This window comes from Rhincodon typus, chromosome 22 (assembly GCF_021869965.1).
Source record: "Rhincodon typus isolate 14 chromosome 22, sRhiTyp1.1, whole genome shotgun sequence".
NCBI lineage: Eukaryota > Metazoa > Chordata > Chondrichthyes > Orectolobiformes > Rhincodontidae > Rhincodon > Rhincodon typus.
In genome coordinates this window covers 34,448,950-34,471,327 of record NC_063353.1, presented here as the reverse complement: position 1 = coordinate 34,471,327, position 22,378 = coordinate 34,448,950, and the positions used below count along the sequence as shown (strand labels likewise).

At 39.5% G+C, this 22,378-nt stretch overlaps 1 protein-coding gene across 1 annotated transcript in view; it reads left to right on the top strand.

The window, feature by feature from the left end:
* The window catches only part of LOC109912723 (staphylococcal nuclease domain-containing protein 1), a 472,985-nt gene that overhangs the window by 389,094 nt on the left and 61,513 nt on the right, over window positions 1-22,378 (top strand). The window contains exons 7-8 of the mRNA XM_048609985.1: window positions 3,367-3,480; window positions 11,204-11,407. Coding sequence (XP_048465942.1) covers window positions 3,367-3,480; window positions 11,204-11,407 — 318 coding nt within the window. The remainder of the gene's footprint in view (window positions 1-3,366; window positions 3,481-11,203; window positions 11,408-22,378) is intronic.

Below are 22,378 nucleotides of genomic sequence, written 5' to 3'. Positions count from 1 at the left end.
GGGGGAGCGAGGGGAAGATGTGTTTGGTGGTAGCATTCTGCTGGAGTTCTCTGAAATGGCAGAGAATGATCCTTTGAATGCGGAAGCTGGTGGGATGTAAAGTGAGGACAAGGGAAACCCAATCGTGCTGTTGTGAGTGATGGGAAGGGGTAAGGGCGAAAGCACAGGTAATGGGTCTGATGTGGTTGAGGGCCCTGTCAACCACAGTGGGCGGGAAACTACAGTTATAGAAAAAGGAAGCCATGTCAGCAGCTCTGTTTTGAAAGGTGGCATCATCCAAACAGGTGCAACATAAGTGAAGGAACTGGGAGGATAGGATGGAATACTTGCAGAACTTCGGGTGTGAACAACTGTAGTGAAGGTAGTTATGGGAGTCAGTGGCTTTGAAGTGGAAAGTTTATTCCCCAAAATGGAGATGAAGAGGTCAAGGCAAGTGTCAGAAATGCATGATGTAAAAGGTATAGAGAGGTGGAAAGTGGAGACAAAATGAACAAATGTGAAATTGGAAATGAGCTTGGTGCACACCCCCCCCCCCAACCTATGGCATAAATGGTGTCCCCTCCACTCTTCACTTCAGCTTTTATGAAGAGTTATCTCGACTCGAAACGTTAGCTTGCGCTCTCTCCATGGATGCTGCCTGATCTTCAGCATTTGTTGTTTTCAGTACAGATTCCAGCCTCTGCAGTAATTTGCTCCTACGTTGTGAAGATTGCTTATCTCCTCATAGCTCATAATGTCCTAACCAATAGGGATGTTAATGCCAGTGCCCTGACCAATATTTATCACTCAACTAGTATGTAAAATCTGATTATCTAGTTATTACTGCTTTGTTGTTGTGGGTTTGCTGTCTATAAATTGGCTGCTACATTTTCTACAGGAAAGCAGTGGTACCAACTGAGTAAAAAGGAACTTTGGGACTTCATAAAAATTTCTATATAAATACAATCTGTTTATTTCTACTCTTAATATTAGGAGTTAGCAGCTCCGTGACACTGAAAAGACTTTCTTTAGGCAGACAGTTGGTGATATATCTTTAGCTTATTAGTGGCAGCTGTTGAGTGTTTTGCATTAGTTGCTCTATTGGACTGTTTTCACCACTGTCAAATCTCTCCTACAGCTCTGAAGTGGTTCCACATCACAGCAAAAGAACAACCTCTTCAGTTCACAGGCCTTCACAAATAGCTCTCCAAATCCACATCAAATGGAAAAAGCAGCTGTCGGTAGGCCAGGTTCAGGGAGAGAATATGATCAGATTGAACTTCTTCTAAACATTCTCCACCCATCCCAGTTTAACCTGTTAGCCGTAAAATGTGTAGGGGGCTATTGAAATACTGCCCCACACTTCTTTATATTGACACTTCAAAGGCACCTTTAGATATATATTGCTACTGGAATTTGTTTAATATTTGTTTATATATGGAAATTGATTGCTTTCTTTTCGTCTCTAAATAATCATCAATCTCCAGACCCTCCCTTACTTGTACTTGTTTCAGCCAGTGCTGCTACCTTCCATTAATTTGTACTTTACTGCCATGAAACTGAGCGAATCAAAATGAGCAAACGAGTAGGAATGAAATACTCCGCTAAATTGTCGAATGTTATTTTGTTTACAGACTGAGAACAGTTTATTTTTAATAGAACCATTATTTTGCTGAAACACTTTGTAACTTCACATCTCATATACACATTTTGTTTAAAAATCTTGACATTCCTGAGAATTGTGCCTGATTTTCAGGTATCCCAGTGTGGGGTTTGAGGTAGGAAAGTAGATGTGGTAAGTTCAAAAATAATTGTATCTGGCAGTCTAAATGACCATATTTCATGACCTAACATCTATCTGCCATTAGTCTTTCTGTTGGAAGCTGTGGAGTAAAAAGCTTGGAGCCATAACTCTTGTGCAAGAAATAAGAATTTTAGACTCAAGTCAAATAACTTTAAAAATCCCTTACCAGTGTAAGGGATACACGTGGACAACACTACAATGAAGTGACGGCTGCAGAAGAGTTTGCAATACAGTTGCTGTGCTCAGTAGGACAGCAGCCAAGCTTCAGTTATCTTGTTGTTTTCCCAGTTTTTTTTTTCCCTGCAGAAACTACGTTTGACCACAAAATAGATTATTATGGATATATATATACAAAATAGAATCAAACACAATCTTGCATGGTATTGTTTTGTAGCACATTCATATTTATGTTTGGATACCTCTGATCATACATTGTAGGTCTGAGTAGAATCTAGAACCATGTTTACTCTGTTTTTATTCCTTCATGATATGAATGTTGCGGGAGCATAATTATTTATTGGCCACTTCAGACAGCTGTTAAGAGTCAACCACATTGATCTAAATTGGTTGCTACCTTTGGCCTTTCTGCTCCTGGGAGTAGAAGAATGAAATATGGTTTCCTCCTCCTCATTACTGCCCACTGACCCCTGACACAAGTGAGCTCTTGGTATGCAAAGAGTGGAACTTAGCTGTTGCTTTACACAGTTGAATGACTTACAGACCTCGCATGTACATGAACAATGGTTGATATTTTGGAGAGAAAATGCCTGTTGACTTATAACCCAATAAAAAAAATACAGTTCTTTAGAAGAGTGAAAGAAGACTGGGTGAGGGGGAAGATGCCAATACTTCAGAAATCTGAATGATGTATGATTTGATCTTTAAAGTACAATACCTCTACTAAAATGTTTTTAATAATCTCCAAGCCCCTTGTTTTGCTGCATTGTGATCAACACAATACATTGTTATTACTTGTGATCCTAAAAATTGTCTAATACTTAAAATTCAGATACAGGGGTCATTCTTCAAAACACTCCGGTGCTTTTCTAATCAGTCTTTCACTGACCATATTCTTTAAAATTGAGTTAATCCATAACTCTGCTGTCTGATTCTCCTTCCCATCAGTTTTTGTTCTTGGCTAATCTCCTTCGGTTCCTGATACGGCAGTGTCTAAATTTAAGTTAGTTTTGTCTTTGTATTCAACCTTTTGACACTTTCATGTCTCCTTACCCTTGTACCTCTGAGATATCTGCCCTCCAATTCTGGCTTCTTGCATATTCCCGATTTACTTCACTGCTCCATTAGCAGCTGTGCTTTTGTGTGCCTAGGCAATAAGTACTACAATTTTCTCCATAAAGTTTTCTCTATGTTTCTTTCCTACTTTAAACACTCCTTCAAGTCTACCCCTTTGACTGAGCTTTTGGCCACCTGTCCAATTATCTCCTAACGTGGTTCACTGTCAAATTTTATCTGCTGATGTTTCTGTAAAACCTGCACATCAAAGGAACTATATAAATGCAGATTATTTTTGTATTAACTGTATGCTGTGGCACATGCTGATTTGTTTATGCTCGTTCCCTTAGAAAGAGTGTGTGGCATCTACTCGTCTTGGTGTTCTGCCACCTGCCTTCAGCACACGAGTCCTGCCTGCCCAGGCCACAGAGTATACTTTTGCATATATCCAGGTGCCACAAGATGTAAGTAAGATTACAATATATGAACCTTTTGGGAAAAAAAAAATCTGCACATGTTTCAGTATTTTTCTGTTGGGTAGGTTTGTAGTTGCTGTAACCCATTAAACCGAGAGAGATCGAGAGAGAGAATTGCACTCTAGTGTTGTAGAGGTGTTGGTAGTGGCACCTGATAGGGAAAGTAAGCCTGCCAATGCTCTTCACTATTGTGAAATATTTTTAATCCATGCCCCTAACGTTGCCCTCAGCACCAGTGACAAACCTGCTACCAATCAGTCCTTCACCTTATGCTGCTTTCTCTAGGCATTATAAAAGTCTTAAGAAAAGGAAATCACAGAGTCTTTACCTCAGGATTCAATATAACTAATTGTAAAGTGTTCCCATTGCCACTGTACTAAAATTGTAGTGACATGGCTGCAAGATATATGGATTTGGCAGACTCTAGCACTGTGATTTTAGATGACAAGTCAACCATGAGGTATGGATACTTACATAAACAATGATTGACACTTCACTTAGGGTTCTATTCCACGTAGCAAGCATGTTGATGTCTATATTTGGAAAAATGGGATGTAACGATGAGTAAGAACATCTTGTGCTAATGCCATCAGAACCCCTCATTCTACCCTTATAATGACTTCTGAATGAGAAAGTTTAAATTTAGGAAATTATTGGCTGGATGTTAATGGTATAAAATCTTCCAAGAAACAGCTCAGTGTGTCACAGGAGAGGAAAAGGATTAAGGGATATAATATAAAAATGGGTAAAACTGAACCATAAAACAGAAACAAATTTACTTTGGTCAGATCTTAAAGTGTGTGTGTGTGTGTGTGTGTGTGTGTGTAGTTTAGAAAGTGAACGTTTGTGTCGTTTTTCAAGCAACCTAATGAGAGAATTTTTAGTGAAGAAGGAGGTCTTTTGGCTCATCGTGTGTGTGCTGCCTTTCTGAGCATTTGAATTTAGTGTTGATCGCATGTCTTTTCTGATTTCAATTTGTTTACAAATGGGAATTTTTTTTTCTCTCTCTCTATTCTATCCACACCTTCCATGACTCTGAAAACTTCTATCAAATCTCCTCTTAACCTACTCCTCTCCAAGGAAAACAGTCCCAACTTCTCCAAACATTTCTCATAACTGTAGTGCCTCATCCTTAGAACCATTCTCATAAACTTCTTTTGCACTCTGTCCTATGTATTCCACATCCTTCCTGTGGTGTGGCACCCAGAAATGGACACAGTACTCAAGATGAGATGTTTAAAAACTGCATCACTTTATTTTCTGTAGTTTTGATTCTGACTGAAATGGAAAACAGACTGGTCTTAAGACCGTGTGGAGCTGGAGGAACACAGCTGGCCAGGCAGCATCAGAGGAGCAGGAACATTGACGTCGAAGGGTCCCAGCCCGAAACGTCAACTTTCCTGCTCTTCTGATGCTGCCTGGCCTGCTGTGTTCCTCCAGCTCCACACTGTGTTGCCTCTGACTCCAGCATCTGCAGTTCTTGCTATTTCTGATCTTAAGACCAGGGTATGTGGAATGAATTGCTCCGCTTCTAAAAGCAAGTTAGTGAAACTCATTCTTGTCATGTTTACACTATACTTAGTCAGGCATTGAGGGAAGGTATTTGTAATGGGCACGCCCTGAGGTATATGGGCAGAGTGTGATTTGTCCACATAACTGCATTTGTAACCAGTTTTGATGCCAAAGGTCATCATCCTTGTGAGAACCAGTCTGTGATTGGGTCCTGAGCAGCTGAACAGCTTGTGGTATGAACAAATCATTGAGAAACCTTCAGACTGCTGGAAGGGCAGTTGGTGTGTGTATGTCTCTCTCTGTGCAGTAAAATACCTAGAGCCTTAAAGAAAGCCAGTTATTTTCTCCTACCAGTTGCTGTAAACTGTGGACTTCAGCCTGTAACTTGGAGACTTTGTAAGTTATTGCATCAATTTTCCTGTGCCTCCTGTGAAAGATTAATAGACTTGGAGAAAGGAGTTTGACTCTTCTGAGTCAACCCACACCTTCCCATGTAACTATTACTTTTATTCTAGAAGTTTTCCCACCACCAAAGTTAAGCTGACTGATTTGTAATTGCTAGGCCTGTCTTTACAACATCTTTTGAACAAGGACATAATGTTTGCAATACAATAGTATTGACACTACCCATGAATCCAGGGGAGATTGCAAGATTCTTGTCAGTGCCTCTGCAACCTCCATACTCTCTCATTTGAATATGCTTGGATGTACCTTATCTAATCCCGGTGCCTTATCAATTTTTAAGTACCAATAGCTTGTCAAGTACGTCCATTTTATCAATTTTAAAGTAACTGAGTTTCTTCCTCTATCACCATAGTCAGGGCAGCATCTGCCTTGTGGGTAAAGACAGATGAAAAGGTTTTCTTCATTGATTTGTGAGACATGGGTGGCGCCGGCTTGCGAGCATTTACTGCCCTTCGTTTCCAGTTGTCCTTGAGAAGGTGGTGATGAGCTGCCTTCTTGAAACACTGCGATCCATGTGCTGTAGGTTGGCTTAACTCATCAGCCATGCTATTTGCCTCCATGTTTAAATTGCCTTTTTGATCCCTAATTGGCCCTGTCCTCCTCTTATCACCTCTTCATAATTGATGCAGTTTAGAAGACATTGGATTTCTCGTTATGTGAGCAGACAGCCATTTTTCACAATCTGTATTTGTTTTCTCCCCCCTCTTCTGATCCTTGTGTATTCAGGTTACTTCTCAATATTTGCTAGTGACACCTCTAATAAGCACAGTTTTCCTTCTTTAACTTAGTTTCTATCTCCTTTGTCATCCAGGAAGATCAGGATTTATTTGTCCTATCTCCCCGCTCTGAGGGAATATACCTTGACCGTACCCGAACCATCTCTTTGAAGGCAGCCGACAGTTCAGCTACTGTTTTTTCCGACCAACCTCTGGTTCCCATCTATCTATCCATCCTGGCTCTGTTCTTATCCTCTTTAAGTCAGCTGTCCACCAGTTGATTATTCTTAGTCCAGATTCACCAATGTCATTTTCCACCATCCTCCTAAGTCTTACAATATAATGATCACTATTACTTGATTTACTTGGTGCACCTCATTCCCAAACATTGAGTCTAGCTGTTCCTCCATTCTTATTGGACTGGGCATATACCCTGTTATTTATTACTTTCTCCCTTACTTCAACTCCACTTATTAACTTGCTATTTTGGTACTGTCTCCCTCTCCCAGTATTTTGTGCACCCTGGTATTACTTTTTATTATTTTCTTCTGGTTTCCACACCTGATCTAATATTAGGTTAAGCTTTCCCAACAGCACTAGCAAAATGCCCCACAAGAACTTGGTCCCACCTTTCTTCAGATGCAACCTATGCAGTTTGTGCAGGTGCCATCTCCAGAGATGCTCCCAGAAATCTGAAACCCTCCTTCTGCACGATCTTTCCAGTCACACATTCATCTGCATTGTTTTCCTATTTCTGTAGCCATTTGCACGTGACACCAGGAGTAATCCACCACTTCAGAGATTCTGATTTCTAATTTTCTACCTAGCTCTCTAAATTTGAAATTTAGTACCAACGTGGACCATGGCCTCTAGCTGTTTCACTCTTCTCCGAAAAGAAAGCCCTGCAGTCATCCTTGACATCCTGGACCTTGGGACAGGAGGCATCAAACTATCCCAGAGTCACAGTGACAGCCACAGAAATGCCTGTGTGTTCCCCTAACTAAAACAAAATCCTCTACAAATACTGTCCTTCCACTTTAATTCCTCCTGTCCTGTAAAGCTGGACCACCATGTTGTCATGGTCTTGGCTCTGCTGTACTTTCGAAGAAATCATCATCCTCACTAATATCCAGAACTGAAAACTGATGAGTTGGTGGAAACTCTAAAGACTCCTGTGCTACCTCCCTGTTTTTCTGGTCTGCCCAGTAGTCACTAAATCCCTATCTGTCTGCTTGCCCCTAACACAGAATGTAACCACCTTCCCGAACATAGTATCAACATTAGGAACCGGTTCCTAATCAAATATGTTGCATCTCAATCAACCCCCACACCCCCAACCAAAACAGCCATAACCAATCAAACAATTGCATTTGTACTTAATTATACAAGCAAATACTTTCATAATAGTGCAAGTTAAAGTCCGCTGAGGATTTATTTTAGATGATTTTGTTTTTTGTTCAATCATTGAGATATTAAATCATAGCCTTGTCAGCCTCCATTGGAAATTCATTTGAGTGTTAAGTATCTCTAAAGTATTTGAAAAAAAACATAAAGATTTCCTAGTGTCCTGGTCAACATTCTGCACTCAACCAAAAAGATTGTGATTAAATCATTCATATGACATGTGTGGCCAGTGACATTATAACGGTCACTTAACCCATTTGGTGCAAACTACAGAAAGGCTCACAATTGACTCCATTACCAGTACATTTGTCCAAAAATTGCTCTAAAGGATTCTACTGGCGCTTTCTAGAATCTGAGTTCAAGTCCAGGCCAGGATGCTAAAGTATTAATCTTTTCCAGGCTCAGATTCCGAAGTATAATGAACTTTTTGGCTCAATTTTTAATGTGCATAAACTGACAACACAGAACTGCTCCATACTTGCAAGTTAAACTGGCATTTTCTCAGATTCTGGCAGAATAAGGCTGATGTTAAGAGGTATAGATGGAATAAAGCAGAGGAAGATTTATAGCACACCTCTCTGTTCCTGAAATAAAAGCAAAGGCTGTAAATTACTTTGTGTTTTAGGTTTTTAGCATTCTTTTTCTTTTTATTTCAATTGTGCTATAGCTGATCTGGGATGGTCCTGAAAGCCGAAGCAGAGCAAACTTCACTCTTCAGCTTATCACACTGTATATACACAAGAGTGTTTGATGCTGACTGGCGCTATGTACCAAAATAGATCAAACCATGAGAAATTGTTGGAAGAGGCTAATTAATGGGATCAGAGACTAGTGAGGGTTGTGCCCCACATTACTACTACAGAATGGTTTTTGTAGGGAAGATGGGAGGTGCCTACTACATAAGCAAATATCAGCTAAAGCAAAATGTTGTGTGTGTTTTATTTATACCTAAAATGTTTACCTGTCTTTTCTCTCTTTTTGCCAATGCTGATTGACCTTTACTTCCATGAGTTTTGTTAGTAATTAGATCCTGACAAGCATAGGGGTTTATAAGTGTCTCGATGATCAAAAGGAGGAAAGAAATTCAACAGTTTGTGTTTAGACATAGTGTGTGGAGATCAATTCATACACATAGAATGCAGGCCAGGTAAAGTGCTTTGAATGCCATATTTGGAAGTGTGTGTTTTGAAACCATCTGTAAATATCAAAGTTTCTGGCCACTGAAACATCATTGTCACTTTAACATGACACTTATCAACTCTCTAGCATGCACATTCAACTAAAAGCATTCAGTTCCCTAGCAACCCTCAATTCATTCCATTAGCTTCTCATTCTTTTATAATTTGCGAGTATAATGATTGTATTCCCCTGAGAGAATTGCTAATTTATATATTTAATTTAGTTCATATTGTAAATGGTTAAATAAACGGTTTATTTGGTGAAAGGCATTTCATTTTAGTCCCGTTTTCCTGATGGATTTCAGAAATTGAATTAAGTGCCACATCAATTTGTAGAAATATTTATAAACCACTGAATACAGAGTATCTTTATTCAACTCCTTCCCACGCGTACCTTATACCTTGTAGTGTTGACAGGTAAAGACATTCTCACTGAGTAGGTGAATGCAGTCAGTAGCTAAAAATATTTCTGTCACTATTCTAATGTATTGTTTCAAATTAAAGCACCTTCTCCCTTACTGGCCATAAAGAGCTATCTCAAAGTTTCCCACTGGTATCCTCCGGAAACATCTAACTTTTCTGTCATTGCCTTTCTAATTATGACTCAGTGCCACAAAACTGGATGAATTTTGATTACAAATCTGGGTGTATGAGGAATAATAATAGAGAACCTTCTCTTAATCCTTCGTTTGAGGTGCACCGTGACACTGAAAGAAAACACAAACCATTTGCATTTGTCACACTTCTCATGACAACCAGATATCTCAAAGACTTTTACAGCCAATGAAATGGTTTTGACATGTAGCCACAGTTGTAACATAGAAAATACTGCAGCTGATTTGTATACACAAAGCTCCCATGTTCAGTAATAGGACAATGATGATATAATCTGCCTTTGAGGGACACATATCAGCTGGGTAAAGGTAAAGTGACTGTAGTCCCACCAGTTCATAGGTCTGCTCTCTCATTAGAGAGAGATGACTGTGGCGGTTTAACATCATCATGCCTCAGGCAAGCGGAGAGGTTGAGAAGCAAAGTCCTTCATGGTTACCTCAGTCAGAGCAGGATTTGAACCCACACCATTGGTTTTACCTTGCATTGCAACCAGCTGTTGCTGACCAGCTGAACTAACCGACAACCCCCTCTCCACAAAACAAAATCAGCTAAGACACCAGGAATAGTTCCCTTGCTTTTTTGAATAGTTGCATGGCCACTTGAAAGCACTGGTGGGGTCTCAGTTTAATGACTTATTTGAAAGGCAACATCTTTTACAGTGCAGAACCTCCTCCGTATTGCACTGGAGTATTGCCTTTAACTTGTGTGTAAATCCTGAACTGGAACTTGAACATAGAACCTTCTGACTCGGAGGCAAGAGTGCCAGATTGCTGTCAATTTGCTTTATCTTGAGTTACATTTATTCTGACACTCTTTTCATTTGGCTTCTGGGTGACTCGAATCTGCAAGTTGGCTCCCATCATTTACTGTGCTGAATCTGGCTTCCTTATCTGGATAAGACTCAAAGGATTTGGGAAAGACTAGGACTTTACATCTTCTGCCAAAATAAGCCAGTTGTAAAGAATGAATGCTAAGAGCCAACTCACTGCTGGTCTCCCAAACCCCATGTATAAAAAATTCAAATGTATAAAAAGCTCGACATCTCTATATTGACGAGACTATCATGACTACGTGATCCCAAGTGGGTTGATGCATCTCTGCTGTAAAAAAGCATTGCATTCAAAAATCTTGAAAGAAGAAAAGGGAATTAAAGAAAAGGAGAGAGCCAGGAGGAAGAATACGAAACTGGGTGGTAATTTAATATGCTCTTTATGTGAGATTTTCCTAACTCTTAAAAAATATTTCATTCTATTTGGGTCTCCTGTGATACACTGATCTGATTACAGTTAAGCCTTTTCAACTTTGCTCCAATAATGTGCCTAAGCACTAATCACTGGAGATTATGTCTTATTGGATCAATATGAACCACAGGAAGTGAACCCCTGGTTGAAATCTCATCCTCATACCATTAACAATGCAGCACTACTTCAATGTTATATTCACCATATGGTGAATTGTTTTTTGGTGAGTTGTATTTTGTATTTCCACATTCTTTTCAGGGAGGACAATATGAAGCAGCACACCTTTCAGGTCTAAGTCGAAAGTTAATTCAATATGAGGATTACGGGGAAGGGAGATTTATGGGCTCCCACAAACTCAACACTGGGGCATTTGCACCAAGATCCACCAGACGTAAACACCCATCAGATGTCTTCACAGAATTCAGAACCAGAGCTCTAGTTTCCACTTCAGAGTTGGGGATACTACTACTGAGCCAAAAACTTCACTCTTGATGAGTTTTTGTGACTGGTTATAAACTACCACTAACAAACAAATAGTATTACTTAGCTGCAAATCTGATCTTTTCCTTCTGTCCTACAGGAAGATGCTAAAGCTGATGTAATTGACAGTGTTGTCAGAGACATTCAGAACACCCAATGCCTACTAAATGTTGAATTTGGAGGACCCAGCTGCTCATTTGTTACCCTGCAGTTTGCTGATTCGAAGGATGATGTGGGCCTTGGACTGGTCAAGGAGGGGCTTGTCATGGTGGACGTGCGCAAGGAAAAGCACTTGCAAAAAGTGGTGAGTTCTAAATGGTTCCGTCAACCTGGAGCAGTGATAGGTCTAATGATGGTTGATACGCTGTTTCTATAGGCATTGTTTGTCTTCCCATTGAAGAAAAAAGTATGGTAACAATCATACCAAAAAGTCTAGAAATCCAGGCGTCTGGATCTTAGAGGAGGAAAATGACCATTTTACTCTGTTGGTTTTTCATCCTGGGGGAGCAATTTTAGATAGTTGACCTGACAACAGGACCATATTACCATTAGGGGAGGCAATGACCTAGTGGTATTATTGCTTGACTGTTAATCAAAGACCCAGATAACATTCTGGGGACCTGCGTTTGAATCCCCCATGGTAGATGGTGGAACTTGAAATCAATAGATATCTGGAATAAATCTCTAATGATGGATCCATTGTCAATTGTCAGAAAAACCCACCTAGTTCACTAATGTCCTTTAGGGAAGGAAACTGCCACATGTGACTCCAGACCCACAGCAATGTGGTTGACTCATCTCTCAATTAGGGATGGGCAACAAATGCTGTCTAGCCAGCGACACCCTCATCCCATGAATGAATAAAGAAACAAAAAATCAGGAAGATTGAAAATGCAAGAAAACATTCCGTAGGTGAAGCAGAGAGACAAAGAATTGATGTTTCACCTTGTTGACCTGTCTTGAGCTCTGTCTCATTCTCTCTCTGGCTGTTCAGAATAAAGCCCCCTGCAAATCAGTCAGTTTCTGCTTTTGTTTCATATGTCTTGAACCTGTAATATTTTGTTTTTGTTTTGTCCTGTTAGACTAATCATCGTTCCCTCTGGAGCTATAATGACCGTCCTTCCTGACTTCAGCCCCAACTCTCATTACTGATCTCAAGCCAAGCACAGTCTCAAAATTAAGTGGGCTGCATGTCAGCCATCTAATTGAAAAGTGAAACAGGTTCAAGGGATTATGCCTGTTCTCGTGTTCCAGTCTGTCGAGTACAAGGACAGCAGACTTAAAGTCAGGGGTTGAGTGTTACTATTTATAAATTACACCAAAAATTCAGAGGAACTATAAGACATAGGAGCAGATGTAGGCTATTGAGCCCATTGAGTCTGCTCTGTCATTCAATGAGATCATGACTGATCTGATGATCTTCAACTCCACTTTCCTGTCTTTTCCCAATAACCCTTGATTCCTTTACTGATGAAAAAATCTATCTCTGCCTTGAATATATTTAACAACACAGTCTTAACAGCCCTCTGCAGTAAATAATTCCAAAGATTCGTCTGAAGAGAAGAAATTCTTTCTCATCTCTGTCTTAAATGTACAACCCCTTATTCTAACTTTACTCTGGTCCTAGACTGTCCCACAAGGGTAAACAACGTTTTCATGTCTACCCTGTAAAGTCCTCTAAGAATCTTGTATGTTTCAATAAGGTCACCCCTCATTCATCTAAATTCTAGTGAATACAGACCTGACTTACTGAACCTCACCTCATAAGGCAGTTCCTCCATAACTGGTATCAACCTAGAGAACTTTCTCCAGACCGGCTGCAATGCTCCCCTTAGACAAGGGGCCCAATACTGTTCACAGTATTCCAGCTATGGTCTGACTAGTACCTTGTATAGTTTTAGCAAAACCTCTCTACTTTTATAGTCCATTTCTTTTGAAATAAAGGACAACATTCTATTTGTCCTTATTACCTGCTGAAATTGGATGCTAGCTTTTTGTGTTTCATGGATGAGGACTCCCAAATCCCTGTTCTATAGCTTTCTGTAGACCTTCTCCCAATTAAATAATATTCAGCTGCTCTATATTCCTGCCAAAGTCCCTCACATTTCCCCACATTATATTCCATCTGCCAAGATTTTGTCCACTCACTTGGCTTGTCTGTGCCCCTCTGCAGATGCTTTGTGACATCCTCATCAGTTACCTTCCATCATCGATAAACTTGGCTACAGTGCATTGGCTTTACTCATCCAAGTCATTAAGATATTTTGTGAACAATTGTGGTCCCGCACTGATCCTTGTGGCACTGAACTAGTTAAAGGTTGCCATCCTGAAAATACCCGTAATAGTGCAACACTATGTCTTCTAATAGTTACCCAGTCCTCTATCCATGCTCACATACTACTACCAACACGGGTTTGTTATCTTATTAAATAACCTAATGTGTGGTGCCTTATTAACGCCTTTATGCGTTGTGAAAATCTAAATATATTACATCCATTGCTTTTTCTGTGTCCTGTTTGTTACTTAATCAGAATTTGTAGTAAATTTGTCAAGCATGATTTCACCTTCATGAAGCCATGCTGACTCTGATCATATTTGCTCTGCTATTATAATGAGATTCTAACATTTTCCCAATAACAGATAGTAAGCTAACTGGCCTCTGGTTACCTGTTTTTTTTTTTGTCCCCTTCCCTTTCTAAATAAAGGTGTTACATTGACAGTTTTCTATATCCTCTGGGACTTTTTCAGAATGTAAGGATCCTTAGAAGATTACTACTAGTACATCTACTATTTCTGTAGCTGCTTCCTTCATTATTCTATGATGCATCCCATCAGATCCAGGGGTTTTAACTCTTTAGCCCTGTTAGTTTTCCTAGCACTTTTTCTCTGGTGATAGTTGTATTTATTTCTTCTCCTCCTCTTACCCCTTGTTTGTTTAGTAATTTTGAAATGCTATTAGTGTCTTCTACCATGAAGACTGATGCAAAGAATTTAGTCAACTCCTCTACCATTTCCTGTTCCGTATTATTTCTTCCTATCCTCGTTCTCCAAGGGGCCTATGTTCACATTGTCTTTTCTCTTCCTTTGTGTATATTTAATGAAGCTCTTGTTATCTGTCTTGATATTACTTGCAGGTTTACTGTCGGAGTTCATCTCCTTTATTATTTGTTCGGTTATCTTTAGTTGGTTTTTAAAACTTTGCCAGTCCTCTGGTTTACCACTAATCTTTGCCACATTGCATGTTTTTTTCTTTCAATCTGAGTTTCCCCTTATCTTACCTGGTTAACTGTGGTTGGTTTATCCCCAACCTCAAATTTTTCTTCCTCACTACAAACTATTTTCTTAAAAGTATGCCAGTTTTTCTTAACCTTCTTCACTGCTAAACTCCTTTGACAGTCCACCCCATCCAGGCCTGCCCTCATTCCTTCATAATTCATCCCTATTAAGCTTAGCACATTTGTTTCCAAATCAGTTTCTTCCTTCTTAAACTGAATGCTACATTCTACCGTATTATTGTCAGTGTTTTCTAGGTGAAGAGACAGCTGAAGGGAATACAATGGTTATAATGAATGAAAAAACAAATGCATAATAGCTGACATGAGGAGAATATGTGGTGGTGCTATGGGAACCTTTCCACTTCGACACTGCGTAAGTCCATTGGCAGGAATGCCGGTGTACGGTACTGCCAATTGAGAGCCTTAAGTGGGTAATGAATGCCCAATTGAAGACCCAATCTTCTGCTGCTGGAATGAACTCAGCAATAGGCGGAGGATTCGTTCCATGTGTGGTCAAACCCTGACTTGTTTGCATTCTATCCTCAAGGGTGAATTTGGGGTTAGGTTTGTGGGGATGCATCATTCAAAAGGACTCAGTGCCTGATTGAGGGACCCACACTGGGGAGGAAATGCCTGCTGATAACCACTGCCTTGCCCTTGCTGCCAAATCCCATGCTCCTTCACTATGCACAAGCCCTCCCTCCATCACTCATCTGTGGCCTAGGTCCTGAGCTTTAGCAGTTGTTATTTGCCAGTAGCCACTGCCACTTTAGTGGCACAGCCATTCAAACAGCTACAAGCAGCTCTGTGGCTGGGACGTGTGTCCCTAGGAAGGGCTCACTGCTGGTCTGTCAAGTACTTGATTGGCTTGTAATACTCAATTCTGGGTATTCACAGAATCACAAATGTTAGAGCACAGAATGAGGTCAGCCAGCCCATCATGTTCACACTAACTCTTCAAATGAGCATCATTATCTAATGCAAATCTCCTGCTTTTCCCCATACACTTGCATTATTTGTTAGTGTCATTATTCATTTTCTATTATTATTTTATTGCATTATTCCTATCCAACTAATAAGAGGAGGAGGTGATGAGGGAATCTTACCTGTTGTCCATTTGATGGCCAAGAGCCTTGTCACTGGCACAAGATTCCACCTAAGAATCTTTATCTCTTACATACAATAACTATTGGTTGGGTGGTATCATGGCATCAGTTTTACCCAAGAATATAGTTGCAGACTGATTCAGGCTGTGTCTGGAATTGTGCATTGTAACTTCTTAAAACTGGAGAAGGAGGAAAAGTTTTCAAGTCAATAGGCAAAGAATAAGGGAATAGAACTAATTTGATAGCTGTTTTAAAGAACTTGTGCAGGCTCAATGAACTACATGTATGATTCTCTGACTTTTCATATTGTATCTAAACATTGGAGAGATTACAGTGTTTTACCAAAATAGTACCAAGGATGAGGGATCTGAAAATCTTGAATTGATCAAGAAGAGAAAGGGGAGATTTAACAAAAGTGTTCAAATTTGTAATCATATTGTGGCCATTTTAGAGAGGAACAGTGCTGCAGGATCCTGTCCTGCAAAAGGCCCACACCCTAGTCATTGTCCATGTTCTTGGTTCTACCTTTCTGAGCTCATCTAGTTTGAGACCTGCCTCCTGTTCATTCAAATGTATTCCCATTAAACTTCTGATTACTTGTCTTAGCTTCCAAGCCCTACATTAGCTATTGTTGCTAATGATTTTCACTTTTCAAGTGTGTTGGTGATGATCGAATACTGTTGAAAAACTACAACCATGCTTATTCAACACTTGTGGGCAACAACAGATAAGAACACCCCTGTAATACAGAGAGTGGAATTGCTACCGAGTTTACTGAAACATTTATCATCTAGATCATCAGTTGATGAGACTGATTGTTATACTCAAAGCACTATTGTAAAAGTTGAGTTTATTTTTGCTAAGATCATCTTTGGTGACAGTTGAAATATCTTGTTCGAGGGTAAATCAGCAATCTTCAAAAGACATTTATCAGCTACAGACACATAAATCTTAAATTGTTGGCGTTATTGGTGTGGAGAGTACTTCAAGAAGTAATTAGTACCAATTTAAAAATTGTCTTTGAAGCAATAATTTAGTTTACCCACAAATGTTGTATTGACACAAAGACTAGAAGTTCCCAGGTTCAGACCCTATTGTGAGTAATCCATTTCCAGCCAGGCTGGCGGTAAAGCTGCTGCTGGTAGCCATATTATCGCTGAGATCAGGAGGAGGAAAAGCATTCTTTGTCCCTGCTTTAGATAGCTTTTCATTTACCCTTATTAAAAAAGGAATTTGTGCAATGTCTGGTAAAGGCAGTGGTACACAGATTTGAATTGTTTCTTAAAACATTCTACCTCAGCTTGAAGAATGGCTACTTGATGAGAAACTGAGGAGATCTGTACACTAGCATGGGTCACTGCCATCAAGAGAAAAAGAGAAAATTGCTATCTAAAATAAGCTTTGGTTTAAGTCAAAATGAAATAGTTCTTTAAATGTTGTGAATTACGATATCTATGCACCTTGCATTCAAAGGTTTGTCAGTGTGTTTCTACATGAAATACTTATCCAGAAATATTTAAGTAGTAAATACTGATAAAATGAATAACAGTCTTCAGATTATGATTAATGAATTAAAAATACATTAATGGACTATTTTATGTCCTTAACTTGCAAAAAAAATCCATCACAAGTTGAGACGAGTGCCTAGTTGCATTTTAGTTAGTAATTAACAGTATATTCATATATTAATAGGTGAGCCAGTATTTTTCCCTTGTTTGCAGTGGCTGAATAGTAAAGATTTATTTGCTTTTAAACCCATTTGTCTATGAAAATGTGGAAACCAGTACTGTGGGGTTAGTTTCAAAGTAAAATAATGAACTATGATTTTTGAAGATCTACAACAGTGACCAGTTGATAGATATCAGGATGATTCTTGAAAATTCTTCTTAAAATGTGAGAAATGCTTGGAGAATCATAACTTGTTATCTACTGCTACTTGTTATTAAGAAGGTAATGACGTAGCAATACCTCAGTTGGTATGATTAAATTGCTCCCACAATAAGAAGCACATTTTTGATCCAGCAACAGTGAAGGAGTGGGAATATCTATAACTTTATATAAATGAAACTTGGATTTGAGAGTCTGTGAACCTGATATCCTTGACTTTCTAATTGAAGGTCATGAGCTTTGGAGAATGGCAAAGGTGTCTTGTCAATTTCCTGCAGTGTATTGTGTAGACAGTATATACTGAATGGTGGAGTTGGAGGTGGGTTTATGTTTGATATAATGGATTATTTGCTGATCACGTGGAATTTGATGTATGGTGTTGAGATTCTCAACTGTTGCAGCTATATTTACATAGACAATCGGACAATGAATTGTATCGTCTAGTCCTGGGACGGGTATGGGAAGTCAGGAGATAAATCAATCGTTGTTGAATACTCAGCCTCTGACCTATTTGAAATGTGAATATGGATTGTCAGGTTGAGTTTTTGGTTAATAATGATTCGCAGGATGTTGATAGTGAAGAACTTGATAACGTTAATATCATTCAGTGTTGTGAGGCTCACCATCTCGTTGAAATCATCATTGCCATTTTTGTGACATGAATATTACTTGCATCTTATCAGCCCAAGTCTGAATGTTTTGTTGCCTGTCAACATAGGCTTTATTATTGACATTCAAAGAGGATGCAAAGCAGGAATTATGCAGATATTCAGGTGCACATTTTTCATGTTGATTATTACTACTGATAGCTTTGTGAAATGAACATCCAAGGAGTACATGGAATTTGAAAATATTTTTTCAACTTCTTTAATTTAACTTCTATTGCAGTTGTAAATGACTTATACAGTTAAAGGTAGGGCCCTGGGTAGTGTTGTAGAACAGAAAGACCTAGGGGTTCAGGTAAATAATTCTTTCAGATTTGCATCACAGGTAGACAAGCAGGTTAAGAAGGTATTTAGCACAGACTTTTGAGTATAGGATTTGGGATGTTGGTGAGGCATCTTCTGGATTACTGTGTGCCGTTCTGGCTGCCCTGTTATAGGAAGGGCATTATTAAACTGGAGAGTGTTCAGAAAGCATTTACCAGGATGTTGCTGGGAATGGGAATTTGAGATATAAAAATAGACTGGAAAGGCTGGAACTTATTTTCACAGGAGCGTAGGAGGTTGGGTGGGTGACCTTATTGAGGTTTATAACATCATGAGGGGTGTAGATAAGGTGAATGACAAGGGTCTTTTCCCTGAGGTTGGGGGTGTAGTTCAAAATTAGGGGGCATATTTTTAAGGTGAGAGGAGAAAGATTTTTAAAAAGACATGAGCAACTTTTTTTTTTTAAAACAGTGGTTCATACGTAGAATGAACTGCCAGAGAAAGTGGTGGATGCAGGAACAGTTACACTGTTTAAAAGCCATTTGGATAAGTTCATGAATAAGAAAGGTTTGGAGGAATATGGGCCAAGCGCAGCCAGGTGGGACTAGTTAGTTTGGGAGATGGTTGGCGTGGACTGGTTGGACCAAAGAGTTTATTTCCGTGCTGTATGACTCTCTAAGTGTAATTCCCCCTTTTTTAAATCTACTTTCATTCCCTCTCTCCTGAAAAAGAACTCCTTATCTTACGCTAGCATCTATTGCCCCATCCCAACCTCTCCATACTCCTCAAAAACCCTACATTGTATTATCACTTCCCATACATTTTTCCCAGATCTCCATGTATGGATTTCTGCAACGAGGTTTCTGTCGCAGTATCAAAATATCTTTTATCTGAGTCACGAATTATATCCTGTGTGATAAAGGTGAACTCTCCCTCCTCATCCTTTTAGACCTACCTGTAACCATCAACACTATTCTTCTCCATTCGCTCTCCACTGTCATCTTTATCTATTCTCAGTGATACAATCATTCCCAGATTATCACTTGCAATGGCTTCTCCTCCTACTTAAATCTTTTAGGTCTGCTGTAACTAAAGACTCCATCATTGGTACCTCCTATTTCTCATCTGTGTGCTGCAACTTTACCCAAACACAGTTAGTTTTTACAAGTACACTAACAACACCCAGGTCTACTTCATCCCTGCATCTCACAATTTCTCCACTGTTACTGAGGTATCTAATTGCTTATCCAATATCCAATAGGAAATGAGCACAAATTTCCTCCAAATAAATATTGTAAATCCTGAAACCATTGATTCTGGTCCCTGCCCCAAGGTCTCTTCCCTGCATCTCAATTCTATTCCTTTCTCTGGCAACAGTCTGAGACCGAATCAAACTGTTTGCAATCTTGGTGTCATATTTGACCCCAAAATGAATTCCAACCCCATCCTCACCATTGCTAAAACTTTCTATTTCCACCACATTAACATTACCTTACTTTGTCCCTGTCTCTGCTGCTTAACCCCTCATTTTTGCCTTAGTTGCTTCTTGACTATTCCAACAATAGGCCATCAGTACCACCAGAATGTACAGTAGGGTTAATATCACTGGACTAGTAATTCAGAGACACAGGCTAATGCTGTGGAGATGTAACAGTTGGTGAAATTTAGATTCAATTAATTAATCTGAAATTAAAAGTTAATCTGATGGTGACGAGGGAATTGTTGTGGTAAAGCTTCATCTGGGTTCATTAACATCCTTAGTTAGGAAAGGAAATCTGCCATCCTTATCTGGTCTGGTCTGCATGTGACTTCAGACACACATCAATGTAGTTAATTCCTAAAGGACCTCTGAAATGATCTTGCAAACCACTCAGATGCATCAAGCTGCTATTTTTGGGGAAGAACATACTGATGATGTCTTTGTACTAGGCAGGCCAGTAAAGAGCGCTACGTCCCAATCCATTTGTGGCTCTCAAACCATGGGGCATGTCTCAGACAAATTCACTAAGGTCTTTTTGTTTTGTTTTATGCCTGGGTCCAACGGCTCTGCCCTTACTGAGATCACCTCAGCACTGAGGGACAAGGATATATCTTTGTTCCTGATTTTAGAGGATCTACAGATGTCTGACTAGAATGTCTAAAGATAGCCTATCACAAATTGTCACTCTGTTTGTGGGTAAAGATACCATTGTGGGTGGGTTTCTTTTTGCATGATTGCCTAAAGTGTGCTGGATTCAGAATAATCAGAGGCAGTTGTGACTTGCAAAGTACATTATTTATTTGCAAACCCTGGCAGAGACTCATAAAGTGGATTGATTGCAGAGAGACCTGGCTGACATTACTATGCTGTAATCTCTACTGCCTCAAAAACATAAAACTGTGAAAGAACTCTTACTATGGGGTGAAATATGGAAGCAATCAGGAGTGTTTTTACCGCAGAGCAGATGATTTATATCACTATAAAGTAATAGCAGGGAGAAGAAGAAGGAAGCGAGAGAGAAGAAAGCCAGACAGACCTGAGTTATAAATCTGTAAATAGCAGCCAAATCTTCCCAAGACCGTTTGACAAGCAGAGGTTTGTTAGGGTTGATTATGAGGTTCAGCATCAATAAATAAATCCAATACAAAAAAAATGAAAATGATATACATAAATAGGATTGAAAATACTGCACCGGAAATGGATCATTGGAAGTAGAATATATCATTTCTTGACTCTGTGAGGAGGGGTGATTCCTGCTGAGCTGCTGCATTTGTGCTAATAAAACCATCTAATTAGCGTTTGCATAGCTCATGTTCCAAAGGACAAGCATACATCTCATTTCAAACTTAACTAATTATTTCCTGTTGTAATTAAATATTCAATGAGTGTTGTGCTAGTGCAATAACAATAATGGGGGAAAATAGATTTCTTCTTATAACTGTAATTGATAACATTCCAAAATACTATCTTATCCTTTGTACTGTAATAAATTATAATTGGTGTTTCATTTTAGATTCTAAGCCTTGATTATAGTTAATCATTTGTTCAAATTTAGAGGCATTTCTGACCACCTACTGCTTACTATTGTTTTCTTATCTCTTCCAAAAACATGGGCTCTTACTAGCACATCAGTCCCGCAAGTGCAAACTGCACTCCAATACCCAGCCAGTTAGCCATTCTTCATTAGAGACCAAAAAAGACTGCAGATGCTGGAATCCAAGGCAGACAAACAGGAGGCTGAAAGAACACAGCAGGCTAGGCAGCATCTGGAGGAAAGGAGCAGCCAGGATCTACACATCCTGAAGAATGGTAATACCCGAAATGGTATCTGCTCCTTTCCTCCAGATGCTGCCTGGCCTGCTGTGTTCTTCCAGCTTCCTGTTTGTCTAACCATTCTTCACACGGGACCCTCAACAGAGGGTGCTGGCTGCCTGTTTAACCACTGGAGAGGACCACAGTTAAATTACAGACAGTTATTCTAGAATCATTGAATGATTATAGCACAGAATGAAGATATTTACCCCATTGTATTTATGCTGGCTCTCTGCAAGAGCAACCCATCCAATTATACTACCTCACCTTCATATTCATGAGCACAGGAGCTGGAACAAATGTGTTTGACAGGCATTGTATGAGGTTATAAGAGAGTGTCCTCAAGTTTGCAAAAATGGTTGAAATCCTGTTCCTAGCTTTTGAATCCATGGACAAACCATTCCTTCCCATTTGTGTAACATTCTCCAGCTATGCCCTGGCCATATTCTCCATTCTGTATTAATTTAACTGTTTCCATCATAGCAGCTGACAATATATTTAGATAGACCATAGAATTTTATCTTATGGATAGAAAACCCTCAAAGCACTTTCAATCCAACAAATTAGTTTCAGAATTGCAACCATCATTGCCCTGAAAAGAAATGCAGCTGCTAATTTTGCACACAACAGGATCTTCATAACAATAAATGGATAATTGATGGAATGAGAGATAGTAGGAACTGCAGATGCTGGAGAATCTGAGATAACAAGGTGTAGAGCTGGATGAACACAGCAGGCCAAGCAGCATCAGAGGAGCAGGAAGGCTGACGTTTTGGGCCTAGACCC